This window comes from Carassius carassius, chromosome 44 (assembly GCF_963082965.1).
Source record: "Carassius carassius chromosome 44, fCarCar2.1, whole genome shotgun sequence".
Classification (NCBI taxonomy): Eukaryota; Metazoa; Chordata; class Actinopteri; order Cypriniformes; family Cyprinidae; genus Carassius; species Carassius carassius.
Genome location: NC_081798.1, coordinates 10,261,075 through 10,288,839, shown reverse-complemented (window position 1 = coordinate 10,288,839; position 27,765 = coordinate 10,261,075). Strand labels below are relative to the sequence as shown.

The window sequence follows — 27,765 nt, the reverse complement described above, 5'->3', positions numbered from 1 at the left end:
CAAATAAACATTTAAAAATTTAGAATGCAGAATGTGCAATATTAATAAATGCAACTGTGCTCTTGATTCATCAAGCATGCTGTACAAACTTCTCTGTTCTCTCTCTCCTAATCCTCCTGCAGGGGTCCATCATTAGCAGCCCCCACATGCGGCGTCGAGCCACTTCCAGTCGCGACTGCCCCTCCCGCCAGCAGTCCATCCCCAACTCCTCTTCTCTTCTGGGCTCCCTGTTTGGCACCAAGCGGGGCAAGTCGCCCTCTCTGCCTCCCCAGCCCTCACACCCCTCCCACCCGACACTCATCTCTCACACTCCGCACCCTATCAACCTGCACCACACAGCCCGCGATGGTGTCACCGAAACCCAGGCACAGATGCACTCCCACCACGCTCAATTTTGCCACATGCAGAATCCTCCTCCATACCACCACCACCATCACTACCACCCCCCAGCGCACGTTCAACACCCACCCCACCAGTACCACCCTCCGCCTGGCCCATCATCCTCTCACAGCCACTCGCACGGTCCCCATGGCCACGGGCCACACCCCTCGCACCCGTCCCACTCCCAGCATGCACCTCACCACCACAACCAGCCTCCGGCCCCTCCCCCGGCGGCCAGCAGCACCAAGCCAAAACACAGCGGCATCAGCACTGTGGTTTGAGCCCCTCTGTGAACTCTTTCCACTTGGGAATGGGACCGTTTTTTGGCGGGGTGACTGTTGGGCCTCTCTTTAGATTGTAACATGCGACGGATTGTTGCTGCCTACAAGGACACGAATAAAAGGGCACCATGACTCACGTTTCAACTCATCCAGCACCCGTTTCCTCTGGAAAAGGGAGCCACACTGTGTAGCACCGGTCTTCTCTTTTTGGGCGACTAGAACTCAAATCATCAGTTCTTACCAGTCATTGTTCAAGCTGTAGAGCCCCAGATAAAACTGCTGCTGCTGCTGCTGCTTTTAGGCTCGATTTTAGAGACTTTCAACCCTCTCGACTTTGGCGGTGAAGCAAGAGCATGCGCAAAAGACCAGAGCAACTGTTTTCTTGTACTTAATTACCTAAATGCATTATCAAATAGCCTGCTTATTAGTTTGCAGAAACTAAACTACGGTTTGAGAGAAGTCGGTCACAATGAGCGGTGTTCCAGTATTTAATGTAGCTGTAGACCACACATTTCTGTGATATAGTTAGGGGACTATAACGTGCCAATTATTAAAAAGCAGTGACTGAGTTATTCCAAAAAAAAAAAAAAAAACAAGAAAGAAAACGAAAAAAGATTTGCTTTGTGTATGTCGTGCATATAGTATTTTGTAAAATAATAATAATATTAGCAGCTATTATTATTGTTATAGGACAAAAATGATCCGAAGCCTCAGATAAAATCTCAGTATTCTCTGTGTACTCACGGCGTAGGAGTTACTAGTTTTCACTGATACTCAGTAGGCGGCCAGTTGAACAACATGAAAATTATTGGTTGCCTTGGAGTTGGAAGACTCTTCCGGAATCTCCGGCTTGTGTTCGCTCCACCTCCTTTGGGATCTACGTAGCGCAAACCAATCACAGGGACTGTGGGAAGGGTGAGGGCGGAACAGGGGAGCTCATGGATTGATCCTCCACGGCCTCGACTCGTCAGTCCCGGCCACTGCTGCAACATGGTTTTATTTTTTTAACTATTTTTTTAGAGATGAATAAATCAATATGAAATAAATGTACATTTGAAGATGTTTATGGTAAAGCCCGTGTGATGGGGAAGGCTATTTTGCCGTCGAACATTAGGGGTTGTGTTTGGGTCAGAGGAAAGATAGAGCTGATCAAATTCTCTCCCCATATTTCAAGAGTTAGTTTGTGCAGAGATGTTGATTTTTTCTCAGCAGGCTGAGCGTGTGCCCTCTTCTGTGTGGGAATGAAGTAGATTTGATACATATTCTCCTGTCCTCCCGTGAGAATGCCTTTCACTTGCTCAGAAACACAGCTAATGTAATGTAAACTGCATATAATATGTAGCAGTGGGTCGGTCGGATGAACAGATTTGGACATGTTTTTTCACACATATCCCCTTTCTCGGTTAAATTTTTGACTTGTTTTTTACTGTAAGTAGACACATGGTGACGGAGCTGTGATTCGATGTAATAGTTTGTGTGTTGATGCTCTTTTAACTCAAGTACAGAGCTTCTGAACAGCACTCGTCCTTGTAAATATTCACTTCATGTACAGAAACCACGGCTGAAATGAGCTCGCTCTCTTATACGAGACCAGTGTCAGCACATTTGATGTGCATCGTTTCTCTTTCTGTCTTTCTTTTTTAATGAATTAATCATGTGCAATATGTATGTTTCAGTTTTGTAAGTTCAGCCAGTTGGTTGGTTGATTTTGTTTGTCGTTTCTGTTATCATATTTCCAATATCATACTTCAAACCCCAAATTGTTTCTCGCCCCCCGACCGACATCTTGTTCTCCCTGGTCTCTGTTTTACCTGCAACCTACAGTCGGGAATGTCAACTAAAGTACTCTTGCATGTATATTGTACAAAATGTTCTCTAGATATTGCATATTTCCAGAGATATTATCAGTGTTACAGTTGACCGTTGTTAAATGAGTGATGATGATGATGATGATGATGATGATGAACATATTAAAATCTGTAGACTTCTCTTCATTCGAAATGTCTTTATCTTGTTTCGTACCGAAATAGATTCAATTAGGAGACATCTGTTTATTGTTTATCTGGGCTTGAAAAATCAAACACTGAACTTCAAATAGTTTATAAAGGGAAATATTAGTCGGTAGCCTAATCGTAATGAAGTGCCGCCGGGGCACATCCGTATAATAATAATAATAATAGAAGCTTACAGATAATAGAGCATAAATCCGTGTTTATGTCATTATCAGACTTCATAACACCTGGCTTGTTCCCAAGATGCACTGAGGCCAGTAATTTGTACAGTACAGCAGCCCATCTCTGTGTACAAATGCGATCACCCTGAAGCCATTTCTGACTAAACAACCCACCATAAATACAATAAAACTGTCAAGAAAATGTCTCTTTCTATGTTTTTTTTTTCTTTTCATTTTTTCTTTTCTTTTATTTTTTTAGGTTTTTCACCTTTGTGTTGAATGTTTTTTATGGATTTCAATGCAGTGTATTGTAAATGTATTGGTGCACTTCAGCTATGTACTTTACAGTACTGGACGTTCAAGTAAAAACATCACCAAGCTTTGCATGCAGCTGATGCCTAGCACCTCTGGTTGAAATATGAGCTTATTTAAAAATGAAGAAATGTGCTTTCTTTTGACTGTTTTTTCCTCATCTTTTGTTTTTTCGATTGTGTCGTGTTTTTTTTTAAGTGGTGTTGGCTTGCCGTTACATTTTATGCTGTGCCACTGCATTTCGGCATGTATATCACTTGTTTACGCCCCAAAAAAAGATTACACTTCAGTTTTGTTTATTTCTGTAAAAAGCCTGTGTCGCTGTATACATCACATACCAATGTGAGAAAATAGAAAAAAAAGCATATCATATATAAATCTAATATGGATGATAAAGGGAAAGTGTAAGGGTAGGGGGTTGGGTTGATGTGTACATAGTCTGTATAATACTTTTTTGTTTTTCGCTCAGCCATCGTAATGGAAGTGTAGTCCTTTTTCACCTTAAAGAGACTCAAATTAACATGACACTGCTTCTGCTACCAAATGTACTTCTTAAGTTTGTCATAGGATCTTCTTTAATAAGCCGACTGTTACATAACTCTCATCGCCTTTCATGTGCGTCCACTCATACATTTGATTTTTTTTAATTACCAAACAAGGAGAGGATGGTTTTAATATGCATTCTGTTTCTAAGTAGATGATGAGACCCTGTTGATGTTTAACTATAACTGTGACCATGTTGATAACATGAAATAAAACAATATACCATAAAATTCCTAACTTGTATTGTTCTGTATAAAAGCACACATTATGTTGTAAATCATTTTGAATGCATATTTCCAAGTCCTTAACATTTTCTGTGCATCTCAAAAGCCATTTATGAATACATTTGTGTGTAGTAAATATGAATCATAAGGAATAGCCTTCAAAACTCTCCAAACTGAATTCACCATACTGGTACATTTGAGTCAGCGAGGTCATTGCGTAACTGGCTTTGTGAAAGGTTTGCTGCTTCTCAGAATTCTTGCAATAGTCTTTCACTCTGATATATTTTTATTCATACATTTCAGTTAATAGTATTCAGACTAAAGCATTCTGTGAATAACTGGTAGGTTAGTCCCTATTCTTCTCAGTGCTCCTTGAGAGCTTTGATAAACTGGAGTTTCTTAGTATCTTTATATTTGTGGATGTCAAACTTAAGGTCAGTACATCCTCCTTTATGCAGTGGCATCCATAGATGAGGTCTGAATCAGGAGTCAAGACTTCAAACAAATGCTTTGACAATATAAAAAATATAATGTGCATTACTGTTCAAAATGTCAGTAAGGTTTAATTAATTCAGCAAGGACACATTAACATCAAAAGTGACAGTAAAGTATTTAAGGTGTTACAGAATATTTATTTTTCAAATTAATGCTGTTCTTTTGAACTCTTTCGTTTTCACCATTGTTAATGTGTAATATTTTTCGAGCACGAAAATCAGCATATTAGAATGATTTCTGAAGGATGTTGTGATGCTTTAAGACTGGGGTAATGATTCTGAAAATTCAGCTTTGCCATCACGGGAATAAATTACATTTAAAATATATTACAATAGAAAACGGTTACGTTAAATTGTACTGTATTTTTGATCGAATAAAAGCAGCCTTGGTGAGCATAAGAGACTTCTGTAAAAAATATTTGAAACTAACCCACCCCAAACATATATGATAAGGCTGAAAGTGGATATAATAAACAAGCACATAAGTTGTAAATGACTGGATACAAATGTATTATGCATGTGACCTACAGACAGGTGGTGAGAAAGAGACTCTGCGCCCTTTTTGTCTATGTCTGTCTCGCCTGCTCTAGGCTATAAATAGAGCAGCTTTGAGGGTTAAATCCTCACTGTCAACACTGAAGGCGGTGTCGCTGCCCAAAGAAGGACTGGAAGGAAAGAACCCCGCTGAACTGCTCATTACTGTTATTTCAGTAATATCTGGACCCAGGAATTCACCTAAACCCGAGCAAGTACTGTGATGAAATCAGAGACCAGAGAGAATTGACGATCAAGATATTTTTACTCAGCATCGAAATATATAATTTGTGTGTTGCAGCTAAACACTGACATCTGCAGGGCATCAAATGAACTGCCGCCAAACGGACTCATGTCGTCATCAACTTGAGACGAAAATGGGTGAAAGGTGTTTTAGTCAGTTGCAGGGTGATTGATGTGAGTATCTACGTTGAAGATCAACCTGAACAGACTTATTGTTATGTCAAGATCGATCGGAGAAATTTGTTTGCTGCACGAGGAGCTTTTCTGCATCACTTTCAGTCGCGACGATCCATTAGATCCAGTGCGAGGAGTTTGACATATGCCAAAGATCTGTTCCTGGGCAAAGTAAACAAGGTAACGTTAATGTCAACAAACTGCAGAATAAATTGTTGTTTATTGTGTACATATCTGACATAGCTATTAAAAGATGACACCATTTGAGCAAGGTCAAAGCGTCTTAATAATAGCGACGATAACGTTAATAATATGTATGGTTATTACAGTGGATGGTTTTCTTTTTGGTTGGGGCGGGGGGGGGGGTCAATGCTGTTTCAAGCATTCAGAATTGTTTACACGGTTAAAAAGTTGGATTCGCATGCTAAACATGGACAAAGTAAAAAATATATATTTATATATATATATACAGTACAGACCAAAAGTTTGGACACACCTTCTCATTCAAAGAGTTTTCTTAATTTTCATGACTATGAAAATTGTAGATTCACACTGATCAAAACTATGAATTAACACATGTGGAATTATATATGGAATTATATACATAACAAAAAAGTGTGAAACAACTGAAAATATGTCATATTCTAGGTTCTTCAAAGTAGCCATCTTTTGCTTTGATTACTGCTTTGCACACTCTTGGCATTCTCTTGATGAGCTTCAAGAGGTAGTCACCTGAAATGGTCTTCCAACAGTCTTGAAGGAGTTCCCCGAGAGATGCTTAGCACTTGTTGGCCCTTTTGCCTTCTGTCTGCGGTCCAGCTCACCCCTAAACCATCTCGATTGGGTTCAGGTCCGGTGACTGTGGAGGCCAGGGGTGTATTCCAGAAAGCAGGGTTAACTTACCTTGAACTAAAACCTGAACTCTCGGTTGATTAACCCCAAACCTTGCTTACTCGAGGTATGTCGTTCCAAAAACGCATCTGGGAGTAAGTTCATTCAACTCAGCGTATGTTCCTGGTAAAGACTCAAGACATTCTCAACAGAGCGACGAATCAAAGAGTCACTATAGAAACGGACACTTAGAAAAAGCGTGCCAAGCTGTTTCTTTCTTCTTCTTTTGTTCATTAGTTATTTACCTGCTTAGTGCATATCGCCACCTAACTGATGGCTGTACAATAATTGTAATTTTTTTCCATTTAATCTTTAATCCTTGAGAATGTGATTTATATATGTTTGTTTTATGCCAATTATATATTAAGTCATATCAGAAATGTATTTTGATTTAGAATTTAGACATTATAGAAAATGCCGCTCCATATAACATGTAATAAGTTAAAATAAATTAATATATATAAGTTAAACATTACCTTGTCATAGTGTTTTATAATTTATACAGATAGCTCTTATAAATGCCAATAAAATAATCATATTAGAATATATTACCTTATTTATTACTTATATTAGCGCTCCCTCATTAACATATCAAAAAAAAAAATATATATATATATATATGTATATAATAGGCTATATTACATATTGTAATATTATATAATGTTGTGTGCTATCTGTCACGCCCACTGAAGGCTCGCTGAAGTGAACTAACCCTGGAACATAACCTGCTCCAGAGCAGGTTAAGTTCAGAGTGTGAGTTGCTATGACAACTAACATACCCTGAAAGTTACCTCCGTTTTTGGAACCGAAAGTTGAGGTTATCCGCTTACTTACTCTTAAACATACCCGGGTATGTCACATAACCTGCTTTCTGGAATACCCCCCAGGTCATCTGGTGCAGCACCCCATCACTCTCCTTCTTGGTCAAATAGCCCTTGATGCCTGTGTGATATAGATATATATATATATATATATATATATATATATATATATATATATATATATATATATATATATATATATATATATATATATATATATATATATATATATATATATAAATAAAAACAATTAGGACGTATGACCGAGTATTTCTGTGCCAAAAATCTTATTTCCCAGCGGAATGTAAACGGTGGATAGAGTTTGTTTTTCCGGGGCAGCAATAGAGTTTCACAAGCGAGTTGTTGCCGAACGTTTTATAAACAAGGCCCAGTTCGATGCTGGATTTGCACATGGTTTGAAACTGATAGATGGAGATGTCCCTGCTATAAAGATCCCGGTCACGATTCAGAACTGCAGACAGTAAGTGAAACGGCATCAAAAGCACTGATCTGTTCTCTATTATAGTTCAGTGATCAGAAGTCTGTTTTGGCATTCGGCGCTGAAGTGCTCGTCACTCTTTAGCTCCGCCCAAGGCGCGCCTCCAGGTGCTCGGCTTTTTCCGGAAAGAATCGTAAAGCTGTATATTCTTTTATATATATGATAAAACTAAAGACTCTTTGGAGATATGAAGGATTCAGTATTGCTCGATAGGTACTCAAGATTAACTTGAGATTGGGTGAAACTGTGTGTGTTATGCCCCCTTTAAATAATCAGTAATGCATTGTTACTGTACATTAAAATGTAATTATATATATATTTATACATCTTTATACATCATTTAGGCTGAAGTCTTTCCCTACCCAGAAATCAGTAATGAAGAATTAGAGGAAATAAACCAACTTGTTCAGCCTGTAAAGTTTTTCAATGAAGATGGTGGGTACAAAAAAAACATGCATTAATTATTATTATTTTTGTTTTAATTATTGTGAGGTCTTCATATATTATGTCATGTATTATACTGGCTTGTGTTCATCTTGTAAAATATACTTGTGTTTGCATTTTTCACTAAAAAGTATGTCAACAAGGTCATTTTAGGGCTTTAAACGTAGTTAATTCACAATTTATAATTAAAGCTTGTAGCAAGGGAATATGCCATTTACACACACACACACACACACATATATATATATATATATATATAAATTCTTATTAACTGATATCAGCTTTTGCATTTTCTTATGTTATTCGTTCAAATGACTGAGAAATATCTTTTTTTCTGTACTTGTGCAAATATCACCATAGTTGATTCCACGAAGATTGACCATGATGCTGTAATTCCTCCTGAGACTTTAAATGGGCTGAAGGAACTGGGGCTGTTTGGGATCCAGATACCTGAAGAATATGGTGGGACTGACCTCTGACTTCATACATTAATATATATATATATATATATATATATAATATTCTAATATACCATCAGAGATTTGCATCTTCTTATTTGCCTGTTCTCTCCAGGCGGTCTGGGCCTCTCAAACACCATGTATGCCAGGTTAGGAGAGATCACGTCTTTAGATGGGGCTATTGCGGTCACACTGGCAGCACATAAAGCCATTGGTCTGAAGGTAAGCAAATGACTGTCTGTGTTGCATTGTGCGTAAAAGTGAAAAAAATGCTGAAAGTGTACTCACCATCGAAAATTTTTATCCCAGTGGTTTCTCTACAGTGAATGGGTGCCATCAGAATGAGAGTCCAAACAACTGATAAAAACCACGCAGTAATCCAGTAATCAACACAACTGCAGTCCGTCAGTTAACGTCTTGTGAAGTGAAAAGCTGTGTGTTTGTAAGAAACAAATGCATTATTAAGGCATTAAACTTCAATTCGTCACTTCTGTCCAAAATAATCTATAATAGTTCAGTGAAAAAGCCCATACATTGTTATCCTTCATACCGAAATCCACTGACATATGTTTTTAAACTATTTTAGACCATTTTGCTGGTAAAAAATACTTGATCTGTGTTCTACTGATTCAGATAAGACCAGAGAACTTATTATAGGTGAAATAAATTATCTTAAGGAAAAATATTGCATTATGCAGATTTTCACTTCACAATTGATAGACTGGAGTCATGTGGATTACTGTAATGTTTTTATCAGCTGTTTGGACTCTTGTTCTGACGGCACCCATTCACTGCAGAGGATCCATTGGTGAGCAAGTGATGTAATGCTAAATTTCTTCAAATCCATTCTGAGGAAGAAACAAACTTGTAAACATCATGGATAGCCTGCAGATGAGCACATTTGAGCTAATTTTCATTTGCTATTCCTTTAAGTTCTATGTTAATTGATAATTTCCATAACAATCTCTGCATTTCAAGGTATACTGATAGCTGGAAATGACGCTCAGAAAGCAAAGTACCTCCCCAAACTAGCAACAGGAGAGCATATTGCAGCTTTCTGCCTCACTGAACCTGGAAGGTACGACATATAACCTAAGATTAAAAGCCATTGCATTTTCAAATCAGCTTTGGTTATTATTTTTAAATGACACATCTTCTCTCGTGTTAGTGGCAGTGATGCTGCATCTATACAGACACGCGCCATGCTGACAGAAGATGGCAAGCACTTCTTGCTCAATGGCACAAAGGTGACTGCTTCAATCAGGTCATTGTGTTTGGCATAGTGAAGTCTTTTTATTGGATGATTTTGATTACATTTTTATGTTTGCTCTCAAGTTTTGGATCTCCAATGGTGGCTGGGCAGACATCATGACTGTGTTTGCCAGAACTGAAGTCGTTGACAAAGATGGACAAAAGAAAGATAAGATCACAGCTTTCATTGTAGAGAGGGCGTTCGGTGGCATCACCAGTGGCAAGCCTGAAGACAAACTGGGCATCAGAGGCTCAAACAGTAAGTTTAAACCTTCATCTGCTTTTGTGTTTGAAGCTAATGTTGAAATGTATTTGTGATTGAATTTCCATCTCAAAGCTGGAGAAAAACACGGACATTTACTGTAAGCCACAGTTAAAATGAATTTTTTTTATTAGACTTTTATAATGTTCCAAAAGATTTATTTTTCAAATAAATGCTATTCTATTGAACTTTTGTTCATCAAAGTATCCTGAAATCACGGTTTCCACAAAAATCTTAAAACAGTTTTCAACATTTTTAATGAAAAAGAAATATTTCTTAAGCACCAAATCTACCTATTAGAATGATTTCTATAGGATCAAAGGACATTAACATGATAGGAATAATAAATGACATTTTGAAATATATTAAAATAGAAAAGTTATTTCAAATTGTGAAGTTGTTTTAAAAAAACACGTTAAATCTTATCAATCTCAAACTATTGAAAGTTAGTATATACTGTATATAACCAATTGGCATTTATTTTAAAGATGTAACAAATAGGCATTACTTCTTAAAAAAAAAATAAAAAAAAAAATATATATATATATATATATATATATATATATATACATACATACAGTACAGACCGAAGGCAAAATGGCCAACAAGTGCTAAGCATCTCTCGGGGAACTCCTTCAAGACTGTTGGAAGACCATTTCAGGTGACTACCTCTTGAAGCTCATCAAGAGAATGCCAAGAGTGTGCAAAGCAGTAATCAAAGCAAAAGGTGGCTACTTTGAAGAACCTAGAATATGACATATTTTCAGTTGTTTCACACTTCTTTGTTATGTATATAATTCCATATATAATTCCACATGTGTTAATTCATAGTTTTGATGCCTTCAGTGTGAATCTACAATTTTCATAGTCATGAAAATAAAGAAAACTCTTTGAATGAGAAGGTGTGTCCAAACTTTTGGTCTGTACTGTATATATAACTGTATTTATTGTTCGAAATTAAGTAGTTGTTTTTTTTTGTTGTTTTTTTATGTAAAAGATGTTATATAAATCAATTTATTGAATATTTGTACTTCCTTTCAATAGCCTGTGAGATCACCTTTGAAGACACCAAGGTGCCAATTGAGAATGTCATTGGTGAAGTTGGTGGTGGTTTTAAGGTGATGCAAACTCCCTTCACTGCACATTTTTAACACAGTGACAACATGATGTTGCATTGACACGTGATGTACGCATCATCTTTAGGTCGCCATGAACATTCTGAATAATGGGCGCTTCAGCATGGGCAGTGCAGGAGCAGGGATGATCAAGAGGCTGATCGGTGAGAGAACGATTCATTAAAAATTCACCATTATTACTCACATCCTTGTAAATGGAATCTATACATCTCTTAAATTTAAATTAAATCACATGCCACGTCATTCCAGAGATGACATCAGAATATGCATGCACAAGAAAACAATTCAGCAGGAGCCTTTCTGAGTTTGGAATGATTCAGGTATGTTACGTGTTATGTTTAATCATATTGAATGATTCTGTTGTTACTATTTGCTAAGTTAACCTGTGATTTTATTTTTCTTTGGAACAGGATAAGTTTGCTACCATGACCCTGAATGCGTTTGTGATGGAGAGCATGGCTTATCTCACTGCTGGAATGATGGACCGACCAGGAGTCCCAGACTGTTCTCTTGAGGCTGCTATGGTCAAGGTAAAGTAACCGGAAATCATTATCACTTGAACTTATTATAAATGAAAAACAACATGTTGGAGCATTGACCCTCAGTGGTGGTTATACAGGTCTTCAGCTCTGAGGGCAGCTGGATCTGTGTGAGTGAAGCCCTGCAGGTTTTAGGAGGGATGGGCTTCACCAAGAACTACCCCTACGAGCGCTACCTCAGGGATTGCCGCATCCTCCAGATATTTGAGGTACAGAGGAACAGGATTACATTTTTTAGTCAAATTAGCAAAAAGTCTCTTATGCTCACCAAGACTAAAAAATAAAAATATAATATTGTAAAATATTTGAGATGGTCCTCACTGCAGGACACGAGATCCAGGGAACATGGCTGGATCCAGCTCCAACTCCTCCCACCTTACATATACCTAAACCCACCCATCTCCACCACTAACCCTACCAGTCTCCACCCCCTAAACGTGGATCCAACCACGCCCCCTGGATCTTGTGTTCTGCGGTGAAGGGCTACTGAAATATTTTACATGTTAAATTACTATTTTCCATTTATAAAAAAAAAAAAAATACATTTAAATTTCAGTGTCTAATTTTTCTGATATTATTATTTGCTGCTCAACATTTCTTATCAAAGTTGAAAACAGTTGTGTATCTTAATATAATTATGCAAACGGTTTCACTTTTGAGGATTCTTTGAATAGGAAGCTTTTATTTGAAATATAAATATTGTCACATTAATTTTTGATCAGTTTTATGCATCCTTAGAGAATAAAAATGAGATTTAGTTTTTGAACAATAATATACTTAATTTCATATAAAATAATATATATATATATATATGTGTATATTTTTCTTTTATTCCAAAAATCATTAGGATATTGAGTAAAGATCATGTTCCATTACGATATTTTGTAAATTTCCTACCGTAAATATCTTACATTTTTTGATTAGTAATATGCATTGCTAAGAACTTCATTTGAACAAATTCCAAATAGTCCATGTGACATCAGAGGGTCAGTTAGAATTTTTTGAAGCATCGAAAATACATTTTGGTCCAAAAATACCAAAAACTAAGACTTTATTCGGCATTGTCTTCTCTTCCATGTCTGTTGTGAGATAGTTAAAAACAAAGCAGTTTATCATATCCGGGTCGCGAACAAATCATTCGATGTAACCGGATCTTTTTGAACCAGTTCACCAAATCGACCTGAATCGTTTTAAACGGTTCGCATCTCTAATACGCATTAATCCACAAATGACTTAAGCTGTTAACTTTTTTAATGTGGCTGACACTTCCTCTGAGTTCAAACAAACCAATATCCCGGAGTAATGCATGCACTCAAACAGTACACTGACTGAACTGCTGTGAAGAGAGAACTGAAGATGAACACCGAGCTGAGCCAGATAACGAACAAAAGATTGACTCATTGGTTTCCGGATCACCAGTAGTTCTTTCGGACAGTTCGATTTAATAAACCGGTTGAAGAAAACGGTTCACCGGTTCTTTTGCGCTCGACGTAATGACGTCATTGCAGATGATTGCAAGCCTTCGGTTTACCTGGGCTCACAACATTAGCACAGAATCAGTTCAGAATCAATCACCAAAAGAATCAGTTCGGTTCAGACGCTCTGTGTGTCGGTTTGCTTCACACTGAATCACACATGTGCAGTATCATAAGCTCCTCGGTTCTCGAATTGGACGCGTCTGACAGAAACGGTTCTTGACTCGAGAAGAGTCAATCTTTTGTTCATTATCTGGGTCGGCTCGGTGTTCATCTTCAGTTCTCTGTTCACAGCAGTTCAGTCAGTGTACTGTTTGAGTACATGAATTACTCCGGGATACTGGTTTGTTTTAACTCGGAGGGAGTGTCAGCCACATTAAAAAAATTAACAGCTTAAGTCATTTGTGGATTAATGCGTATTGGAGATGCAAACCGTTTAAAACGATTTAGTTCGATTTGGGGAACTGGTTTAAAAAGATCCAGTTACATCGAATGATTCGTTCGCGAACCGGATATCCAGACTGCTTTGTTTTGAACTCTCTCACACAACAGACACGGAAGAGAAGACAATGCTGAATAAAGTCGTAGTTTTTGGTATTTTTGGACCAAAATGTATTTTCGATGCTTCAAAAAATTCTAACTGACCCTCTGATGTCACATGGACTACTTTGAAGATGTTTTTCTTACCTTTCTGGACATGGACAGTATACCGTTCACACAGCTTTAATGGAGGGACTGAGAGCTCTCGGACTAAATCTAAAATATCTTAAACTGTGTTCCAAAGATAAATGGAGGTCTCACAGGTTTGGAACGACATGAGGGTGAGTTATTAATAACATAATTATGATTTTTCAATGAACTAACCCTTTAAAGGTAATTTTCTCAGTATTTTGATTTTCTTGCACCCTCAGATTCCAGATTTTCATCTCAGCCAAATATTGTCTGATCATAACAAACCTCACATCAAACAAAAGCTTATTTATTCCACATTCACGTGATGTATAAATCTCAATTTAAAAAAATTGACACTTAAGACTGGTTTTGTGGTCCAGGGTCACACACACACACACACACACACACACACACACACACACACATACATATATATATTCGTTGATCCTGAAACATTTCAAGCAACCAATCAGAATTGAGGGACAAGTTTACAGTTGTCAGTTTTAGCCTTACAACCACTCTCTGATTTTAAGGATAAATTATGGGTAGGGTTAGGTCTATGTTTTGGACAATAATGTTGATCCAGGAACATGTCTTACTTAGCAAAATCATGGGGACCATATATACTTTTCTTTTTACCACCAGGGGGCATGTTGTCATAAATGTAAGGCTCCAGAATAAACATGCAAAAACAACTGAATGTATTATATAATGTGCTTTATTTTTCTTTCCTGCTTTTAGGGCACTAATGAGATTTTGAGGATGTACATCGCACTTACTGGAATGCAGTATGCTGGCAAAATACTTACAGGAAAAATAAAGTATGTCAGAAAATACTAACAGGAAAAATAAAGTATGTCATTGATAGTTTATATTTAAAAGTAACACAACTGCATGATTTGACATATGACATTGTCTTCTCACAGGGAGATGAAGAAGGGTAATGTGGGGGTGGTGTTTGAGATTCTGGGAAAGAAATTGAAAGACTCAGTGGTGAGGACGGTGGACTTTGGACTGACTGGCAAAGATGGCGTTGTGCACCCCAGTCTGACGGTACAGAAACAGTGCTGCTTGTGCTCTATATAGTCGTAAACTGTCATATTATAGAGTAAAATGACACCAGTGGTCATAAACTGATTGTACGTCATGGTAATAACAGCAGTGCAGGGTTGTCCAGTAAAAGTCCTGTCACCCTCACATCTGATCTCGCCTAGTTCTCCTGCCAGTCACATTTCATCAGGCGGAATCCTTCCTTCTGATCTCTCCTTTAAACCCGTGTGGTCGAGTAATTGAGCCCAGCGAGTTTTCAGAGGAGTGATGATGTCATCTTTCTCCCACAGGAGAGCGCCAAATTGTTTGAGCAGAACGCTGCACACTTCGGCTCCACTGTGGAAAGATTACTGTACCAATATGGAAAGGTAAAACTGTTTGATTTATTATTTATTGTATTATTTAGAAACTTTTTAAAGCTGTTTTCTTGTTTAATGAAATAATAATTATATATATTATTATTTTTTTATTTTTTTTTGCTGTATGACAGATAATGTCTTGCCAAAGCAAATCTCTTTCTTTATACATAGAAACAGATATTTATAGTAAGCTGCGCCACATTGTCACCATTCCCATCAATCTCATTTTCCTCACCATCAGTTTTTAATCCGAGTTTGTGCACATTCCTCAGATGCTGCTAGAAAATGGAAAATGACCATTGGTTTAACATTCAGAAACAGGCGTGTTTTTTCTTGTAATGCACAAGGTGATTAGCGTGGGCTGTTAGCGCTGCTGGGACCTCGTCTCTGGTCCCTTCTTTCCTGTTGGGTTGAGGTAATGTTCATATGTGACACAGCTGGCCCCACTCTCTCTTTTCTGAATGGACGTCTGTGTGGCCGTGCTATTGTAATCAGACTGCAGTCACAAGAGAGCAGCCTGGAAGTGCTTCAGATATCCAACCACTGTTTTTCCTGTTGCAGCGCGCTGTTTCATCTTCATTCATTCTCATCTTATAGGAAACGGTTAAAGGAATAAATCCCACTTCTTCAGTGGTTTTGCCTACATGCTGTGTAAAATGCAAACTGTAGAGAGGCAGGCACAGGATGTGTTTGTCTTTTTTTATGTGTGTTACTGTCAGGACTGCCTTGATTTTCCTACTTTGAGTGACCTAGATCAAGTGAAACATCTTGAAATATAATATAGAGATAGAGGGTTTAATTCTAGATACAGACAAATCTGTGCTTACATGATTATCAGTACAGTTTTTAAAATAGTTTCATATCATCAAAACGATAAAATAACACAAATGAAACCAACAGAATTATGTTGGGACCAAAATATTTTAAACAAATCTAAACTGAAATAAATAAAGATTTATATATATATTAATCTACGATGCCAATTCCTATCATTAAAGTTTTAATCAAAAAAAAACTTTTTAAGTTCATGAGAAATGTGCATTCAGTTAAGTATATGCTCCAGTGTTGCTCAAAAGTTTAGGGTTAGTAAGATTTTTTATTTTTTTTATTTTAAGAAATCAATACTTTTATTCAGCAAGGGTGTTTCATGTTGATCAGAAGTGACAGTAAAGACATTTTATAATGTTACAAAAAATCTATTTAAAATAAATACAGTTCCATTGAGCTTTCTATTCATCAAAGAATCCTGAAAAAACACCACAATTTCCACAAAATTATTAAGCAGTGCAGCTGAGCAGCACTAAATCAGCATATTGGAATGATTTCTGAAGCATTATTATAGACTGAAGCTGAAAATTCAAACTTTTGAATGGTAGTGTCCATAGAATGCAAACAAAAAATCTAAACTTTATTACATTTTTTGAATGAATTTTATTGATTCTTTATATAAAGCATTTAGTCAAAAACCCTTCACTTTCACTTCTGCAGTTTTATCTGTAACTTTATCTGTTTCAGACAATTGTCGAGGAGCAGCTTGTGTTGAAGAAAGTTGCAGATGTATTAATTAACCTCTACGCCATGACAGCCGTCCTGTCCCGCACCAGTCGCTCCATCAGCATCGGCCTGCGAAACCATGACCATGAGGTAACAGCCACTTAAACCTTCCACCCTAAGGTCACACTCAGTTTCAAAACAAGCCATTTTAAAGGAGCACGTTACCTCGACCTGTAAAGCGATTCTTAGTTTTGAGACATGCCTCAAGACTTCAGTCTTTTTGTTCAGTGTTCAGTCAAAGCATTTAAATGAAGCATGCAGTGTTGAACAAGTACAGATTAGGACAGAAAAAAGAAACCGCTTATTTACTTGACCTGTTTAGAGGACTAAACTTGAAAGGATTGTGGATGTTGCAGCGTGACAAATAATGCATTTCTTCTCAGAAGTGCATTGCTCCCGGGAGGCATTTTAATTCATAGCAGCAGAGCTGTTTTGATTTTGCATGAGAGAAACAATTGACGGAAACAATTTAATGACTTGTCATGCTGTGACTGTGCTGCTTGCTTGCATATTGGCTTAATCCGACAAAGCAATAGAAGGTTTCGCATGCTTCTAAACATACAGTACATTTTATAATTCCCCATTTCTTTTCTACTTTTTTTGAATGGCTCTTAGGTCAAAGAGTGTAAAATAATTTTGCCAACCAAAACCTCATAATAAAGGAAATTTGCTTGCACGTTAATTTTGAAATCCTTAATGTAAACAGCCTTGTTAAATCTCTGCTGGGTTTCAGGTGCTGCTCACCAACACTTTCTGCAAGGATGCTCATTTCAAGAACAACTTCTTGTTGACTCAGCTTCAAAAAAGTGAGTAAAACGCACAGTATAATTAATACCAGCCCTTCTCGTTTTATTGCATAGCAAGACAAAGCGCTTGCATATGTTGTAGAATTTCCTCCAATGCCTTACAAACCATAAGTCAGTCAGTCGCTAACACTGCACTCTTCATACTGTTCCAATTACCGTCCGCCTAATAACTCCAGTCAATGCAATGCATTAGATCAGAGCGTTCATTGAACGGATTGGGGTTTGTGTTCTCTCCAGATTCCCCGGAGAACAATGATGCCAACATAAAGAAGATCGCCCAGGAGGTCTTAGCTAAGAGGGCGTATGTCTGCTCACATCCTCTGGACAGAACCTTCTGATGAGATGGCTCTCGTTGTCAGAAAGGTTTCCCACAACCCTGTGTCTCCGTTTAACCCAGCAAAAATGAGAGGAACTGCTGCGATTATACAATTACTATCAAATACTTCTGTTTCTCACAATATGCAGTCTGGATTGAGCCTCACTTTCCAAAATTTTAGTTCTTTTTATATCAGTATTTTATATCTAGTGCTACCTAAGTGATTCTTAATATTGGTTGAATGAAATAAAATCCGAGTGATTATGAAGCAATACCTTTAATGCACATGTAAGGTGATGTCTTTGTTGGTTCTCATCTCCGTGATGTTTCTGCTGTGTTTGAAGTGGGCAGTTGTCATGGGTGTCTTTGGGGCTTCAGCAGGTTTCCGACAGGAGTGTTTGTTTTTCTCTTCATCTGTGAGCGGTAAAACACTTCGCTTGTGCAGAAAGGAATGTGGCCTCCAGTAATCTCTGTTAAAAAAAAAAAAAGATTTTTACTGACAGAGCAGTTTTAAAATTTGAGTAATTTTTTATTTATTTTCTCATTTCTGCACCCAAGAAGTGCTTCCAGGATATACTTGGTGTTTTTTTTTCGAGAATTTATATTAGTAGTGTGAATGGTTCACACTTATTTACAAGTTGGTGTGCAGTAATTTAGCCTGTTATTAATTATTAAAACGGTACAAAAAAAAACTAGGATTATGTCTAACCTGAAGTGGAATTTGCTGTACTGGGATGAGTATCTAGGAATTGTGTTTTTGTCCCAGCTCAGGCTGTGGTTCTGAAAGGGTCCAGGAGCAAATGGAATATTGGCCTCCCTCTCTGCTGAGCCAGGCTTTTCAGAAGGCTGGACCACAGAAATAACGGGAATGGGCTGAGAGGGAAAAAACAGGGATTAGATCTAGAATAGCAAGCCTAAACGTTTTAAAGAAAAGTATGTTTGGTGGAAATCTGTCTGATAGGAGACATAATGGTCTGTAAATGTGATATCTAAAAATGTTCATCTAACAATAAATCTTATATAATAAAAAAAAAATGATGTTTGACTTTCCTGCATATTTTTATGTTCTGCAATAATATCGTTTTAGGAAATAGTTTAGCTTTTTATTACTTTTAAAGCCATTCCTGGCCTCTTCAGAGAATATTTCATGGGCTTGTCCTTCAGTATGTCTTGTAGTTTATCCAGACCAGCTCTCCTCATGTGACATCTGAATTCAGGAATTCTTCCACTTCCTGTAGAGGTCTCATCGAGCGACATCTTCCTCTGCCACCCGTTGTACTGAGCATGTACTTCATGTAGAGCCTCTCCTAAACAAAATACAAGGTAAAATGAGTCCAGTTGAGTCTTGTTTCATACAAACAAATCTGGCACTTTCTTTCTTTCTTAGTTATCAACTGTACTGAAAATGACATTAGAGGACTTCAGAATTGATATTATAATAGACCGTATTACTGTTGCAGTGTTCTTTATGTTGCTAGATTGATTGTTTTTTATTTGAATGCATTGCATTGTCCTCATTTGTAAGTCGCTTTGGATAAAACCATCTTCAAAATGACTAAATGTAAATATTACCACCTAAATCACCATTTTGTGTATATATATGTAACAATATAATAATAATAATAATGTATGATTTGTTAATCTCAAGCAAAGCCTTTTTAGCCCCGCCCACCAATTTGCATATGTAGTAGGTAAATGACCAAAAGTAGCAAACACGGATCTAAGCAGAAACCAAACGATAAAGTTTATTAGAAGAACTTAAATTTTAATGAAGTTCCAGACCGTGTGGTCTTTTGTTCACTGCAGGTTTGTTTACAAACCATGCACAATTCAATGCAGGATTTTCAGAAAGACTGAAACTACAAGAGGATGCTGTGCTGACTATTGATGGTAATATCACACTACACAAGCGTGAGTAAATGTTTTCGTTGCGTGATCATTGTAGCTTCACCTGTTATTACAGATCGTCTGAGCTGTACTGAGTATGCATATGTAACCTAAATCACAGCAGCGTTCATCTGTAAAGGATGTAGGGTGTCAAACATACACAACTATTAACCAATCATAGCAGTGTGCTTTTACTTGAGTCTACATTCCGCCTAATCCAATGGAGTGTTTCGATGAGGGGGTCAAAACAGGACAGAAATAGCCTTTTATTTCTAAATTATGATGTTTTTTGATGTAAAAATCCTGATAACATAAGTGGACCTTAGAGAACAGTACAAAATAAAAAACAAAGGCAGTTCATGACCCCTTTAAGAAAATATTACCAGGTAAAAGAATGCTCAGGGGGAGTTCTGCTCCAAAATCTAATAGGGGCTTGGAGTACAGTTCAAAATCCTGATGTCTGTGGATCCACGGCAGCCTGAATCTGGAAAGCGTAGGCTTCAATTTGTTTCCATGTACAATGTTTTCTCTCCAAGGCTGTAAAAAATAAAATAATAATAATTAAACCTGTGTTTAAAAGAGCTGGTTACAATAAATTAATGCTTTTGGAAAAACATAATTATACATGTTCAGTTGCTCAAATAGGAGAAAATTGTTAATGATAACATCAATCTGTCATCTGTAAGGTTCACATTTTTGGGTGCTATGCTCATGTTCAGCAGGGAACAATAAGTTACAGGGTCTGAAAGGCTGATAAATCAATTTCAGGCAAGCACATGCTTCTAGATAACGTTGTGTCCCATGAGTCAATCAGCATTAGCCCTGTCACCAAACCTGCAACTAAATACTGTCTTAAGCTCTGGGGATCTGTAAAGAAGTGGGCAAGGTAGGTAAACATCGGTAAAACTATCTTCTTGCATAAGCTCTTCGGAATGTACATAAAGTTGACATTGCACTGAGAGAGAAACATGACACAGATGGGGGTAACGGCGTTATAGCATGACCTCAACAGCACCTTTCTCAGCTCCTCTATCCGAGCATCGTCTGGCTTATTCGGGTGCTGGTTAGATTCAATACTGCTCTTAAAACCTGGGTAAGAGAAGCGAATGCAAGTGGAGTCCTAGAAAGACAATAAATAGTCACATTTTACTTTAAGTTTGACGTGGTAATATAATCTCAAAAAGACCCAGGATCCTGCCTAAGCACATCACAGGCGTCTTTTTTCATAGTTTTCAAACTTTGAAAGTAAATAAAATTATTCCAACCTTAGGAAATTCTCTGTAGAGTAGAGCAGGGGAATTCGTTGTTTGACCTTCAATAATATTATCCAAAAACACATTAGGCTTTGACTTTTGTAAATTGTTACTTGCCCTGTGGATGTCTTCAATATTTGCCTGAAAAAAAAAAGCATTCATTTAGTTGTTCACTCAATTTCCCCACTTTGTTAAACATATGAGTCATTAATTACCTGGATAAAGTCCTTCATGTTATTACCCTCATTCCATTTCCTTTGGAAGTATTCTCTGTTGAAGTTGTCTAGAGGTTTCCGAGTTCTCTTTCTGATGTTATGACAATCAGGTATATCCTGAGATAGCTGGGTCTCTGTTACCAACCATAGCTCTCCTCTCCCAAGATCTGATCCAAACTCCTTGCTTAAGCTTAGAATCATGTTGGCTGATGGGAACAGGTCGTGGTGCACTACTTCTTGAAGCTTCTTGGCTTTGCAGATGTGGCTTATACTAAAAAGTTAATAGGAAAAATGTAAACTTTCTGGAAGAATATCTCAGTGTTTCAGAATTTTAGTTCCTCTAGGTTTAGCAAATACCACACAGAATAGTTGTTTGTGAAGAATAATCCATCCAATTACACCTGGTACTTGTTACCATTTTTAAGTTGTAGTCAAACATTAATACTATCCTAATCCAATCAATGTGCTGTCATGAGAAAACCAAGAAAAAAGGTCCATGCTAGAAATTATAAGGCAAAAAGGAGTGCTCTTTGAGTGTAATTGCAATTTTACCATTTCAAGGCTTCAAGACAGGCATGAGGAACTGTATTTCTGATAAACACCAGAGGCTCCATCAAAATGGTCTCAAGTGGCTTTACAAGGCAAATGGGACTCAAACCCACGTCAAGCATGTCATACAGGCGCTCTGAGAAACTCAAGTCTGAGTTATACAGCGCAGTCAGCTGTTCCTCCTCATCACCATCCAACCTGGAACGGATCAGATCAGTCGGTATGATCTTCAGGAATTTTTGCTTTGCTGCATATTGGTAAATGTTGTGCACATGTGGGAGTGTTTTAAATGATGACTTTCTTACTTTATAGGCACTGTAGTCCACAGTCTTTTGACCGCTTGATCCTTGAATCCTTCCAGAACAAAAAGGTGTAGAGCCTTATCCATCATATGAAATCCAGTGAGAACATTCAGCCTTTTGTTCTCACTGTCTTTGGTTCTTATTTTATGACCAGACAGGAGCCTTTGAATTGTTTCCTCTGGATTATGCTTTAGTTGGAAGGCATCTGCATTGATCTGCAGAATTTCTGATGTCAGTTTGGCTAAGACAGGTGCATTGTTATACTTGAAGACATAAATGACACGACCAAAAGGACAATCTCTATCACTGTTGCCGTCTTCATGATGAAGGGTATGTGCTATCTCCACCTGGACTTTCAGTTGGGTGTCAGCTTCAAGATAATGACCCATTGGTATTGCAATATCTGAGGGAACATCAGAAGAACTCTTTATGGGCAATTTAAGCTTTAAATATTTGCATCCTCGAAGAAGTTCTGAGAGATCCAGTTTTGCGGTGCCGTATGGATCATGAAGTTCAGTATCTGCCTTTAATGCATTACGCGTGACCCATAAATCATCTTTGGCATCTTTGGGGTCAGTCCCAAATATAGCTGGTGTACTGCAGGGTTTTTCCTTTTTTCTATCCCGATCATGGACTTCGATCTTCATGGGTGGACCATTAAGAAACTCACGCAGCTTTCCAGGGCTCAGCAGACTAGTAAAAATCACATTCACATCCTTGAAGAAGATATTAGCATTGTGATCATGGCCTTTGGTTCTGTAAACAGGCTTGTTGCAAAACTTGTACTGACAGTAGACAGGATGACATTTTGCCTATTGAAAGATGAATGTGTTTAATAATGTGTCATATGTTCTTGTTGAATAATAAAAGGAATCATTTCTGAAATCTCATACCTTAAGTACATGGAACGGAACTGGGGATGATGGCAGAGAAGAAGCTGATAAAACTGTGATGACTAGTGGATTGAGTTCAGCTTTTAGCTGCTCAGATAAAAGTGGCTGATCAAGAGTTATATTCCAGAATCCCTCTTGTACTTCTCCGGAACAGAATCCCAGGCAGTCAGAGAGCATCATACTCCCTAACATAGAGACAGAACATGCCAGCCACGTAGCTGATGTTTTAAAAATATATTCTTACACTACCTTTCAAAAGTTTGGGACTGGTAAGATGTTTCTTACCAAAGTCTCATATGCTCACCATGGCTGCATTTATTTAATCAAAGATACAGCAAATCCTTAGAATTCTTTCTCTTTCTCTTATTTTGAATATATTTATGTCATGAATGGTACACACTTGTTCATATTTGCACTTGCCTTTCTCTGCACATATGGAATATTTTGCACTCTTTACGTGTATAATTAAGTTTACATACATAATCTGTACAATTAGTTTAAAATTTTTATAATCTAATTTTTATATTTTGTATGTGCGTGTGTGCATACACTTTTCAGAATAAGACTAGAATTTCATTGTAGAGTTGGACAATGATAATAAAGGTATTCATTCAATAATTATTGCAATTTAAATGTAATTTATATATTTCTGTGTATTTTTAAATGTAATTTATTCCTGTGATGGCAAATCTGAATTTTTCCTCCTTCAGTGTCACATTATGTGAAAAAAGTGCAATGTTTATTTGAAATAGAAATCTTTTGTAACATTATACATTTATTTACTGTATTTTGATCAATTTAATGCTGCTCATCTGAATGAAAGTAAGCAAAACTCTTCAAAACAAAGTATATATGTCATAATCTAACTATGGGAGTATCCATCACTCCGATGTCTTTCCACATAGCCATCATAATAATGAAGAGAATATGAGATTTCTGTCCTTAATGGATCATAATTTGGCAAAATAATAACAAGATTGGTAATAGCCTCCATTCTCCGTCCAACCCTGCAATGAAAGCAAAAATACATGTGATTTCTCTGGCTCGGCTTTATGGGAACGAGGCTAAAATATTTTCCAAGCCAAGGCTTTCACCAGGAGCTCCTGCTGGGGGTCTGGATGAGAAACATCAAAAGCTAAAGAAGCTGTCAGTTGGCTTTGGTTGGTGCCATTCCACAGCCAATTAGAAGCTAAGTAGCAGGGACCCTGCAGGGAAGCCCCTTACTCAAATCCACCCCACAGCGCTCAGGAATAAGGAACACAGCCCTAAATGGCAAGTTGCCTCGCTAAAGTCATGTTCATGATGTATTATATAAACACAACATTCACTTACAGGAAACCTGTGTAAGAGCCATAAGAGTGAGTGAATACAACATCTGTTGGCTGCTAATAGGGGTTTTGGGAGCATAAAACTCAGAAAATACTTTTATGCTCCAAAAGCTACCACGAGGTTGCTAGGAAGAAATTACCTGCAAGGAGAGGAGCGAAACTCAGTTCCAGTGAGGCGGCCTCCTTTTCCTGTTTGACCTCGGTGAGTTCTGCAGTATCCTGGGTGGGTTTCTGCAACAGTGTCTTCTTAGTGGATGACGTTTGGCTCTTTTCTATCGTTAAACCACTCTTACTAGGAGCTAAATTGAAATAGACAAATAAGATGCCCATTGATTTGCTACTCCAAGAGTCATAATGATAAAATTGTGATGAGACTTTCATCAAGTGTATATAGATGTATCAAGTCAATATTAATTTATCAATCCTTAAATAGCAGATTTACACTACCATTCAACAGTTTCGGGTCAGTAAGATTTTCACACATGTATCTGAACTTTACTAACAAATGGTTAAGTGTTTCAACAGTAGAGGACAGCTGTTGGTTTTAAAAAAAATTATGTATTTTGTTCATTATAAGAGTACTTTGGTATTGAGCACATACACAATCAAACCTATCCATGTTGTTGTAAAACATAATAATCGCCTTCATAAATCTTTTATTAGCATATAGTATAAACATCAGCATCATGTACCTGTGGCACAGTGTAGCTCCAAATCCTTCCTATAGTCTGATGATACTAGATCTTTGTGGTTTTTCATAGTACTTATGTTTACGTTCTCCTTCTCATAGACAGCTCTCATCTCACAAACCATCTTCCTGATGCCACCTTCAAAGACATTTAGTGAGAGCTTTGGTGATTTTAAATCCTTGAGGAATTTTTTTATTAAAGAATGATGACTAAAAATGCAGCATGTTTGCATTGTTCTCTGTGCTTCTTGAGTATAATATTCTCCATTCTCACAGCACTGCAACAGAAGTGAGGATTTGAGTGCCAGATCTCACCATCTCACAATTGCCTTCACACTCATTTTCCTGCCTGTTGTGATATAGATGACTGTCTTTAAATCAGCAACAACACACTATGATTAGCCCTCTTTCTTAAGTAATTGGATAAGATAAATATTATTTCATTTTCCCTCTATCCTAGACACACTTTGTGGTGTCTAAACTCTTGATCTTGCTGTAAGATACCAACATTACAATGAAGGAAATCTTAATAGGAAGCACAATCAATAAAACAGGGGCAGATCATACCCATTTGTTCTGGATCATCTCCAGTCCTCTCCTGTGGCAGTTTGAAGGCTTTGGGTCTGTCATTCCTGGCTTTGAAAGACACCTTGTCTTTGCTGTCCCATACTCTCCCAGTGATCTTATGAGAGGCCAGTTTAATCAGGAGCTCTTTGGTGACATTGAGTTCTAAAGTATGGGACCAACTCACCCACACCTTGTTTCCTTCTCGCCAAGGCTTTAGCACCTTGTCAGAACATATAGCACATGATTTCATTATTATATAGAGCTGTATTTTATTTTAAAATACAATAGAATTAGACTATTGTTAAAAGTTTGGGTTAAGTATGATTTTATTTGTTTATTTTAAAAAAAGTTTTTATTCAGCAAGAACACATTCAGTTGACACTAACCCATAAAGTGAAAACATTTGGTAGACAAAAGGTGTTCGCCCCTAAACAGCAAGGTGCACAATAGAAGTCCAAAGAGGCCATTAACTGAAACTCTAAACCAGCTTTCTTTGGGTCAGTGGAGCAAACCCTTATGCATAATTGATTAACATATACTAACAACACCAAGAACTGTTTGTTTATCAGGTCAAAATAGTGGTATTATTCTACATAGCCTATAAATAATTGATTATTTACAAGCTCTTGCTTATATAATAAACCCCTAATTAATTCCAATAGTTTACCTTAGTCTCATTCGCCATGTAGAGTTTAGCCGCCAAGCCGAACATCACTAGATCCACTCTGGTTGGTTCAGGGTCATCAGGCAGCATGTTGTACTCAATGCAATAATAGCCCTCGGCTCTGGGGGCCTCCACTACCTCACTCGATGTGTCTTTCTTTGTCTCTTTTTTTCTTTTCTCAGAATTGGTGATATGCCCCTCATGCTCTGCTTGATTAAAGAATATAAAGAATAATGTTAAAAAAATGTATACGATAGTTTAGGCAAAATAATGCGAGTTTATTTCTTATGCAGGTGTCAAGAAAGAATATTTAAAATACAACATCAGATTGCATATATAGATATGAAACACTGTGCACTGAAACAATTCCACCGCCATACCTTTCAAGATAGCTAATGCAATGCTGACTCTACAGGTCACAATGTAGCTGGAGTCTGCTGAAAATGTTGTTATGGTTTGTTCATCCTCAGGACTGGATTCTGGCATCTCCATATATGGATCTTTACTTTTGTCAGCATCAGATTCACGGTCTGTGAGTTGTGTGGAGTTTGAAGACAATTCTTTTAGAACCTTCTCGTCTTCATAAATTCTCTCTATGTCAGGTGATGCTAATTCAGTACGTTCCATTGTCAGCTAGAAATGCTGGATAAGGAGATATAGGACTATTACAAAATAGTATATGTGATAGTTTCAGATAGCACAATACAAAAATAATAACATCCAAAAAAAAATTGTAAAACATTTTATAAAAGTCATAAGAAAACTTACCAAAACTGAAAGCAGATTTCCAGCCTTTCTCCTCAGCGCTACTTTTATGTTTTAATTGATCGCATGTGCATTGGAAAACTTTGTAACGTTTGCTTTTGTTATATGGAATGCTTTGCGTCGCCTTGACAACCATGAGCTGCGCGAACATAATGAAGCGCGCGCGCTGGTGAATAGGAAATGACAAGCGGCACATGGAACTGTAACTACAGTCAACAACAGTTACACAGTGAACGATCGACATTCGACTCCGCCGGCACTTCAAAGCTTTTACTTACTGCACGGCTGAAAGGAGAAGATTAGGCTATTGCTGCAACGTATAGAACAATTCCCATGCTACCAGGAAAAAAAACTTTAGGGCAAGTAAAACTTTGAACTAAAAGGGCATCTTCGAAAGTTAAAAAAACAAATAAAATACAGTAAAAATGCACATTTTCTCACTGTTGGTTAATTACCTCATATGTTACATTGGAATATGGGTTACATTTTGCATATTTTACAGTTTTATTTGTCACTCTTCACGAAAATAAAATTTCTGATTAACCTTGATTTATCATATTTTTACCTATTATTATTATTAGTATTATTATATAGTGGCCTGGTTTCACATGGCTTGATTAGGCCATAGTTCAATTGGGAAATTTAAGTTTTATATATATATATATATATATAAATATATATAAATGTGCCTTAGAAAAAAAAATCCTATGCATCTTGAGATAAGTCAGTGGGTCAGTGAGATAAGTCAGACCAGTCAGTGAA

The 27,765-nt window shown here is 37.3% G+C and overlaps 2 protein-coding genes and 1 pseudogene across 10 annotated transcripts in view; 2 read left to right on the top strand and 1 right to left on the bottom strand.

Moving 5' to 3' along the window:
- Nucleotides 1-3,920, top strand: part of iqsec1b (IQ motif and Sec7 domain ArfGEF 1b) — a 187,987-nt gene extending 184,067 nt beyond the window's left edge. For 8 of the 9 annotated variants that reach the window (XM_059538060.1, XM_059538059.1, XM_059538065.1 and 5 more), the window contains one exon: nt 123-3,920. In XM_059538060.1, coding sequence (XP_059394043.1) covers nt 123-662 — 540 coding nt within the window. In that variant the 3' untranslated portion in view covers nt 663-3,920. The remainder of the gene's footprint in view (nt 1-122) is intronic. The other variant, XM_059538066.1, reaches the window with a different exon arrangement.
- A 1,464-nt stretch (nt 3,921-5,384) lies between these two features.
- On the top strand, nt 5,385-18,925 carry LOC132126139 (complex I assembly factor ACAD9, mitochondrial-like; annotated as a pseudogene).
- cfap92 (cilia and flagella associated protein 92 (putative)) lies at nt 18,170-27,251 on the bottom strand. Its single transcript, XM_059537347.1, has 15 exons — nt 27,007-27,251; nt 26,619-26,880; nt 26,242-26,447; nt 25,575-25,794; nt 24,460-24,618; nt 22,992-23,230; nt 22,102-22,910; nt 21,800-21,994; nt 21,248-21,518; nt 21,045-21,173; nt 20,795-20,899; nt 20,163-20,316; nt 19,003-19,199; nt 18,602-18,765; nt 18,170-18,362 (listed from the first exon to the last, which is right to left on the bottom strand). The coding sequence occupies exons 2-15, from the start codon at nt 26,863-26,865 to the stop codon at nt 18,170-18,172; spliced, it is 3,288 nt and encodes a 1,095-aa protein (XP_059393330.1). The 5' UTR covers nt 26,866-26,880; nt 27,007-27,251.
- Nucleotides 27,252-27,765: the final 514 nt, after the last annotated feature.